This window comes from Chinchilla lanigera, unplaced genomic scaffold (genome assembly GCF_000276665.1).
Source record: "Chinchilla lanigera isolate Chin_1 unplaced genomic scaffold, ChiLan1.0 scaffold00163, whole genome shotgun sequence".
In the NCBI taxonomy this organism is placed as follows: domain Eukaryota; kingdom Metazoa; phylum Chordata; class Mammalia; order Rodentia; family Chinchillidae; genus Chinchilla; species Chinchilla lanigera.
Genome location: NW_004955564.1, coordinates 1,977,749 through 1,986,949, shown reverse-complemented (window position 1 = coordinate 1,986,949; position 9,201 = coordinate 1,977,749). Strand labels below are relative to the sequence as shown.

At 46.8% G+C, this 9,201-nt stretch overlaps 1 protein-coding gene across 3 annotated transcripts in view; it reads left to right on the top strand.

The window, feature by feature from the left end:
• The first annotated feature begins 2,767 nt into the window (after positions 1 to 2,767).
• Hsd17b2 (hydroxysteroid (17-beta) dehydrogenase 2) overlaps positions 2,768 to 9,201 on the top strand; it is a 99,948-nt gene continuing 93,514 nt past the window's right edge. Inside the window, exon 1 of one of the 3 annotated variants that reach the window (XM_005413242.2) lies at positions 2,768 to 3,248. In XM_005413242.2, coding sequence (XP_005413299.1) covers positions 2,984 to 3,248 — 265 coding nt within the window. In that variant the 5' untranslated portion in view covers positions 2,768 to 2,983. The remainder of the gene's footprint in view (positions 3,249 to 9,201) is intronic. The other 2 variants (XM_013509198.1, XM_005413241.2) reach the window with 2 other exon arrangements.

The window sequence follows — 9,201 nt, the reverse complement described above, 5'->3', positions numbered from 1 at the left end:
CGCCACGAGCACAGGAGGCTTAGGGGGAGACATCTAGACATAAAGCATAGCAACAGCTGAGGAGAAAAGACAGACAGTTTTCTTAAAATGAACAAATTCATTCCATACTTGTGAGGTGAACTGAAGGGGCTGGGGAAGGCATGGTGACACAGACGCTCAGGTCGGGTGGGGAGGAGGTGACATTCAGGCAGACGTCTGAAGGATGGCAAGAGGATGAACTGAACGGAGAAGTAGGTGGGTGAGAGAGAGCTTGGTGAGGATGCCCCCTCCGCCTGGGGTGAAAGGGTGGAGATGGTGAGTGCTCCTAGCAAGGAGAAGCAGCTTCCCTGCAGCAATGCCTGTCAGTGCCAAGCACGATGCAAAACTGCCAGCATTCGTTTTTCAAAACAACTCTAGGAGGAATTGTCCCCACCACCGTTTAACAGGGGGAAACTGAGGCTCAGGGAGGGCAGGCAACTTGCCAAATGCCTCTCAGCTAGTAAATGGGGGAGCCAGGCTTATAGTTCAGTCCTGTCTTTGCTTGCAAGACTTCAAAGCTCGGATTCTTTGTGTTGGGCAGTGTACAGGAAATGCTGTCACCCAGACTTCTGAACTGTATGAGGGCAGTTTCTGCCCACAGCTTGGGAGCCTCGGGCTTGAGCCTTTGGGAGCAGGCTTCCTGCTGAGAAGCCGTGAGGGCGCCTCCAGGAGATGAGTAACCCTGTCTCAGGTGGTCATGCTTCTGTTGGGAAACACGCACAGGAATGTTCGGCCCGGCCCAGACGTGGGAGCCACTGCCCCAGTGCTGACGCCCCCAGCAAAGAGGCCTAGTTGGTCCTGCATCCCCGTGTGGGAGCCGTGTATCCACGGGAGCCAAGAACAGACTCTCCCAGGCTGATGAAAGCCAAGGTCTGTGATGGGTGCCCCGTCCTCACATGGCTGTGTGCAGGCCAGGAAGGAATGGAGTCTGCAGGAGAGAGGAAGAGCTCAAGGGTAGCCAGAGGGAGTTCCAGGTCCTCAGGCACAAGCTTCCTTATGTGGGGCTGGCAGCATTTATCTGTCTGAGATGTCCTCCAGGTTCAGGCAGGTCCCACACAAATGCTCTGTTGTCCTGCTTCAGCCCCACAGCTCAAAGTAGTTCACAAGTCCCATTTTCCACCCAGTCTCCCCTGGGCCCTCAGATTGCCTTGAGGGGCCCCTGCCTTGCTTCCCTTTGCAGCTCAGCTGGCTGAAGGCAGTGACTCTCCCCAGGCTCACACATATGAGCCAGAAGCCAGGCTCCCCCACCTGGGAGACAAGGTTCTGTCTGCCTTCTTACTTAATGTGCACGCTGTCTGCCTTCTTACCTGCCTTCTTACCATCTTACCTAATGTGCACGCTGCCTTCCCCACAGCAGCCTCAGGGCCAGTCTTCTCCCTGCCACCCCTTCCCCTTGGCGTCTCCTAATTCCAGCATGAACTTTGTGACAAGTCCATAGTCCACGGACACTTTGTTCTACACTCCCTCCTCTTACATTTTGTTTTTGTCCTGCTGAGAAATCACAAAGCATCAGCATTTCCAGGCTTTTTCTAGTGCTCCAGCTAGTGTGCATTGTTGGTTGGTAGCCAAAGGGCCGGAGGTCAAGGGAAGTGAAATGATCTACCCAAGGCTGCCTAGTTAGTAAGCGGTGCGGCAAGCACTGGTTTTAAATATAGGCAATCTGAACTCAAAGGGAGTGTTTCTCTTGTCTCTCTGCCTGTACCGCAAACCCTCTGAGCCCAGGGGCAGCTCATTTAGGCAGCTGGCTTTGCCCCTGAGGATGGCCTTTGAGCTGGTGAAGCAGAGTATGGGTTTGCATTTACCACTCTAGGATAAGGGTGACTTATCCTCTCCCAGTCTGAGCTTTACTGTGTGTAAACTGAGTATAATAACATCTACCTCAAAGGACTTTATGATGTGTAAGTGAGGCAAAGGTAGGGAAGGGCTAGCCTACAAGGTACTGATTTTTATTTGCTACCAAGAGCAGGCAGTCAAGAGGTTAAGACAGCAAAGCTCTGGGACAGTCTGTTGGGTGATCTTGGGCAAATTTAATAATCTTTCTGTGTTCCAGGTTCCTGTCTTATACAATTGCCACAGCAATAGAATCCTCATCGTTAGGATATTGTACTCAAAGAGATGGAGCAGGTCGACTTCGGGGTCCCAGTGCCCAGCACAGAGCTCGGCACCAAAGTCTTTCATCGGAGAGGAGGAATGGTCATATCCCATCACAAGAAAGTGCTGATGATGTTGGTTGGCTGTTCTCACTTCTACTGTTGTTGCTGTCATCTTGCCCCGGCTTATCGCTCCTCTGGCAAGACCAGGGTGCTTTTCATTTGCCAAGGAGTCTCTTCTTGGCGAATGTTCCCTCACCCCCTGAGCTCAGCTGGCAGAAGCAGGCGTCCTACAGACAGGGACCCGATCAGGGATGCTTTCCTCTGCTAGAATCTACCTTCTAAACTCCTGGTCACTTGGATTCACACACACGTACACACACACACACACACACGTAAGCACACACACAAGCACACACTCTGCGTAAAAAGAACTGAACAGACACACACTGCAGGATTCCAAAGGAGAGACTTGGCTCCTGCAAACTGGAAGGCTTGTCCGTGTCTGTCCAGCTCCAAGTCTGTCAATTATTATCCAATTAGTCATCTCTCTAGAGGTGGAATAGTCATTAAGATAATCAAACATGCATGCTTATTTGTGGGCGAGTGTGTGTGTTATGTGCGCAGGGGGGGGCGGAGAGGGAGCGATCAAAGAGGAAATGCCCTGGTATTTATATTACAGTGCATACGGGTTTAAATTATCCCTGGGAATATGTGCAGGATGATTATAGTTAATCCATGCTTATTCAAAGTGTGCTGGGGCTGATTTCTCCTCCTCCTTGCTTGCCTCCCCATTCATATAACCCAGGCTGTCTCCAGCTATCCCATTGGACTTGCTGGCCCTGAGCACGTGAAGGTGCAGTGAGTCGTGGAGAATGAGCATGTTCTTCTCTGAGGCAGCGTGGTTCTGCCTGGCTGTCACTGCAGCCCTAGGGAGCATAGTTCTCTGCAAACACAAGAGCCCAGGGCAGCTGGGGAGCCCAGTGTTCTGGCTTGCTGGCCTCTGCGGAGGGGCTTACCTGCTCATCCTGTCCTTCTTCTGGAGCTTGGTTCTCTTCTCTTTGTCGTGTTTCCTCATGTGTATGTACTCAGCTGACCAAGAGTTGTTACCTGTGGATCAAAAGGCAGTCCTGGTGACAGGTAAGTGGACGGCTCTACCACGGTCACTGAGGATAGGATCTGAAGCTCTCCCTGCTTTAGTGAGACTTGCTCACATTTGGCTTAAATGCAAAGCACTTGGTTTGGAGTAAATGGCAGCGCATATCCAAGTATTTTTCTTTGTACTGCTTTGGTGCAGTGTCCTCAGGAGTTGCCCCGAAGGAGCAGATGGGAAGGAAGATGAAGGTCTGGTATACCTAAGCAATGATTTGGGTGGTTTTCCAGGAATAAATATTAGGTGAGGGGGTGTTATTTCACATGTTTTGTTGTACCTGGGAGTGTCCCATGGATTTCTTTAGGCATAAAAGGAATTTTGTTCTCAGATGAATGTTTGGTGAGGTTCTAGACCTGGTCGTCTTCCCTTGCTGTGCAAGCAAGCCTGCAAAACCAGCTTCCCTTGCACTTTGCTGTGTCTCTGGGGACTCACCTGTGTCGCAGATATTGCATTTTTCTGGCTGCTGTCAAGAACCTTGTGTCCTGTCTGAACCTTTCCTCTTCAAGTATGTCATTTGATTGCTAATTCTTCTTAATTAGATCAGGTTGGCAGTGTGTCCAGAAATCTAACTGCGCATTAGCAGAGCTCCCACCTTTTTTTTTTTTCTTCTTTTGTGTTTTATTTCGCTGCAAGTGTGAGATCAAATTAAATTCCTTTGAGCTGTACAACTGGTTTGTTTGGTCGTGAAGTCTGAACTGAGATAGGGCTTTAATTAGGATTATACCGACTTCTCCTAACCCAGAAATCCTGGAAGATAAGGAAAGAGCATCCGCTGTAGATCACGGGGAGGTCATCACTCAGGCTCTGAGCCGCTGGGTGTATTGGAGGAAGAGCAGCAGTTCTGACAACTCCCTGGGAAACAGACTCTAAAGTGACTTTTTCTATTTTGCCTTTTACTTTAACCCAATAAGAAAAGGATTTCGTGAAAGGAAACGCAAGCTGGTGCTTGTTAGAGCTCTGAAGTGCTGTGGAAGGTGAGCTTCTTTAAATTAAAAAGAAATCAAAGGAGACAATTAGTCAATCAACATAATGCTTATCTGCAGGAATGTCTGGTAAGACCTGGAGTCCTGCATGTAAGAGACTGGCTGGGTCTTCCTCTTGTCAACAGGACTCTGAGAGGGCCAGTGGGCTGGGGGAGGAGCAGAACCATGGCTCTGTTCTGTGAATAGTAAGTGGCAAGCACTCAAGAACTTAATGATTTTTTTCAAGTCAGACTTATTTTTTGTAATTTTTTGTACTTTTCCAGCTGCCTCAAAGAAGGCAGAAAAGTTACTGACACTTATAGGATCTTCTGGAGGGCCAAATATTTCTGGGGAAATTGGAATCAGGGTATAGTACTTTTATGGCAAATAAATGAGAATACTCAGTCTTAGGGGTAAACTTAGGTAAACCTCAGGGTAGCTGAGAAAATAGGAATCTGCTTATCTTTGTTTATCTTATCAACTTTCGTTATCCTTTGCTTTTATGTAGGCATGCATTAATGTTCACAAAGTACACACTCATCTTGACAAGCCCCCAACAGACTTTGAAATATTTGGCTGTGTATAAATTCCAGTAAGATAACTAAATCCATCAGACAACTCAAGCCCCATGACTAATCTCTAAATGGAATATTGAGCAATTAGGAAATTTAGAATTCAGAAGACAGCATATATATTTGAGAGTGACTGGGATGTCATGTCCAAATTCTTTGTCATTTCAACATAGGTTCAGTATCATTCTAGTGAAGGATCAAGACCTTTGTACTAAGTGAAGATATTTAAAATGAATTCCATTATTTAGAACAAGGTTCATTTTAAAAACTAAGAAGCCAGTGAGTTAGGAATAACCTTTGTTTCAAGTTGATTTAGTTGTGAATTGGTATACATTTTGGTGGGCATTATGTTGGGAAGAAACACTACAGTACACAGCAAAAGTTGTAAGTATTATACCTTTATCTGGTAACTCATGTCTTGAGAATTCTCTTAAAGATATAATATGGGGCCTGGAGAAGTGGCTCAGTGGTAGAGCATTTGCTTAGCATGCATGAGGCCCTGGGCACAACCAGCACTGCAAATGAAACATCCTGAAATATGTAAAACTAATACATATAAAACCACCTGATACCAGAAGGAACCTTTCGACTCAGAGATTATAGAAATGAGAATTGGGTCTTTAGCCGAAGGGAGTCAGCACTGATTGAGAAAGGGACCAAACTGCTTGCAGAACAAAGACACCAGCAAGTTTCTATTGATTTCCTGGGGTGGGGGACATCTTGTGTGAGGAGCTGGGGAAGGCTTGGCAAAAGCGGAGCCTCCGTAAGGATCAAAAAGTAGCTTCCTGGAGGGAAAATGGGAAAGTATTCAGGCTGATTAGTAACTGTGATGCATGGAGCTAGGACTCAAGAAAGTGTTTTGTTTTGCATAATTTTTAAACTTAAAACAGGATACAACAGAGAGTGGGTCCCGGAGGGGAAGTCTTTGAAGTGAAGGTCTTTATTTTATGCTCTAAATACAGAGTGTGTGGGGAGTGACCCCTTCTGGGAGTTATTAAGTAGTCTAAGGGTCTAAAAGTTGGACACCATTGGTATCATCTTGGATTTGGTCTTCTTTAGATTTAACATTACCTCACTAGAGGGAATTGACTAAGAGACTAAGAGAGCATCTCCGTGCTCAGAGCTTCACATATATTTTGTGTTAGACCCCGCAGTTCGCCTGGCTTACGTTTTGTGAACAAGGAAACTGTCCACAGCCTCTTACTGACACAGTTAGCAGAGATTGGATTAAACCCAAATCAGATCTACCTGCCACCAAAAGCCATCCTCTTAGCCACCACCATTAGCAATGTTATAGCCATAGTTAGGATTAGACCACAAAGATTACCGGGACATAAAACGCATCCAATCAATCAGCAAGTAAATACTGAACACCAGCGATGTGCACACCACTGCTCGATACGGAGCTTGACTAGTGCTAGGGTGCAGGAGCTGCACAGGAGGGATGAGGAAGGAGGCTACGCAGACAAGGAGAGGGTGAGGATTTGCAAGGTGTCAGACGGTAAGCTTGACTTTAGAACTGGGTTCGGGTGCAATAAGGGTGAGTCAAGTGGAACAGCACTGGGAAAGGGAACCACGGAAGTAGTTGTTTGGGCGTGGAGACAGAAAGCGGAGGAGCAAGCTGCAGGGGCGGAGGGGGAGGGGACGTAAAAATAATTTTATTTATTTATTTATTTATTATTTTTTGAGACAGGTCTCACTCTATAGTTCAGGTTGGCCTTGAACTCACAGCAATCCTCCTGTCTCAGCCTCCCCGGTACTGGGATTACAGGTGTAAGCCACCAGGCCCAACTAAAAAAATTTAGATGTGTCATGTACTAGTACCAACTACTCACAATAAATGTAATCATTATGTATCACAAACATATACTAAAAAAATAAGAGGCTAACTGGGTCCATATTTGGGAGCTGATATGTCTTCAGGGAGTCTATTTTCCAGTGTATATTATTGTTATTATTATTAATTATTATTATTGCTTTGGCAGTGGTGGGGACTTGAACTCAGGGTGTTGCACATGCTTGGCAAGTTCTCTACCATGAAATGATATCTGATGTGCTCAGCCCTATCCTATTTTTGTATGGATCTCCTCTCTCTCTCTCTCTCTCTCTCTCTCTCTCTCTCTCTCTCTCTCTCTCTCTCTCTCTCTCTCTCTCTCCCCCTTCTTTCTCTCTGTTATACACTCTGGTGATCAAACCAAGGGTCTCATGCATGCTAGGCAAGTGCTCTGTCACTGAGCTACATCCTCATCTCCATTCTTTATCATGCAGTTTATGCTTTACATTAACCCATTGTGGGGAAAATAACTTGGTAAAGGTCTGAATGTTGTTTCATCAGGCACAGCAGATGCAGGTTTTGACTAGGGGATAATCGCATGGAGTGAAAATCTGCCTAATCGTACTGGAAGCTTCTTGAAGGCAGGGCCCAAGTATCTCCTATGGCTGTGTCCCCCTTTTCAGTCTTGGAGCACATTAGGTCTAATACAATAAGGAGTGAGGGAATCACACCGGTGAAATGTCCTCCTCTTTTCGTGGTCACTGGTTGGACACAGTAGACTTGTCCCAATTTGTCCACTTGCTTAGGTACTTATTTCTGCTGCCTCTTTTGCTGGGGTCACCTGTATGGAAAGGGCAGTGTGACATGGCTGAGCCCTGGGGGGCCCCATTGTTCTGCAGTGACTTAATTGTTGGCTTGCTCCAGAAAAGGCATTGTACTGACTTGGTTCTAAGCATGCTCCTGCTTACCTTACCTTTGGCGTGACCTGAACTGTCCCTGAACTTCAGCAGGTTGCTGAAGCTGCCTTCCAAGGTCACTAGTGCCTTTCTGCTTACCAGAGCTTGGCTTCTACTCTAGTGCCGTCCGCCATATTTTCCTTCTTGGCGTGGTCTCTTTTATCTTCCAGAGTACTGCTGTCTCCGCTTCTCTGTACTTTTTCTCCCTTGCCTCTTCCAGATTTCTCTAACTCTCTCCAGGAAATCTCCAGAGCTCTGTCCTTTGCAGTCTTCTTTTGCTACCCCTCCTACCATGTAACCAGGTCTCACCTGGCAGTCTCCTCTGTGTGCGGCCTGGCAAAGCTGGGGTTCTGGGTGCTTGATATTCCTAACACCTCCTACCCCATTTCTAGGGTTCGAGCCTCTTCTCTCCCACTGCTTTTCCTTTTCTTAGCTTCTCCGCTTTCCACTTTTCCCCTGTTCTGTCTGTCATACTACTCCAGCTCTGGTTTGTTTTTAATGTCAGCCCCTCATACAGCTCTTCCTGCATTTCAATGCTTTTGCGTGTGTGTGTGTGTGTGTGTGTGTGTGTGCGCGTGCACTTGTGTGCACGCCCCCTCACACGCATGGGGTGCTGGGGATTGAACCCCAGGGCTGGCATGTGGTAAGCCTATGCTCTACCACTCAGCTATATCCCAGGCCTCACTTCACTTTTGGGTGATTTCCTCCTATCTGCATTTTCCTCTGTCCCCCTCTTCAGTGCTGGCGCCTCCTTTGCCCACTCGCCACACCCCCGCATTCTCCTGTGGCCTCCATTTATACTTCTGGAGCTCTGCAGTAGGAATTTTATTTGCATGTGCAACTTCTGCGGCCCTCTGTGTTCTGGTGGTGCTCAAATCTTTATCTTGCCCAGACTGCACTCTGAATGCATACCCACAGCTTCCTAAAGGCCAACACCTGCAGTTCCCAAGGTTTTCCTGTCCTGAACCACACTCAAACATTTCCCAAATGCTGCCATGGTCAGTGGTCTCTACTCACTGGATGGCTTTACCACACTCCCCACCTGCCCAAGCCAGAAGGTTGATGGCTGCCTTCGAATCCTCCCCTCTGTTTGCCCACATTGGACCTTGAGCATCTTACTTTCATCGCCTCATCCAATCAGCTGTTTGTTCATAACTCAGAGACCTGTCGTCATCTCTTGAGCCTCTCTCCGGCCCTCCCCACCCCTCCAGGCTTTATCACGTCCCATGTGGACTGTTGTCACAGATTGTTCTTTCTTATCCTTACTTCTCCACCTTCATTCTCTATCCAGAATTATACCCCTAAAGTGTAAACCTGATCACTCCACGCTGCCCTGTTTAAAAATCCTTCTACTGCGCCCCACCCTCTACACAATCTGAATTCCTTGTGTGCAGAGGTACTTTACGATGCAGTTCAATTCATAGATATTTCTTCTATGCTCTCAAATTCCCAGGAAAGTTCAGGACACCCATTAGCTATTCACAAGGCTGAGTACTGTGCTGACAGGCTGACAACACTTACTCTGCTTAAGACAGATCAAGAGTTACCTAGGAGGTCACCTGCAGTCTGAGAACAGTTTCTGCTACAAACAAGTTATTATCTCAAAAAAAAAAAAAAAAAAAAAAAAAAAAAAAAAAAAAAGAAAAGAAAAGCAAAAAAAAAAAAAAAAAAAAAAA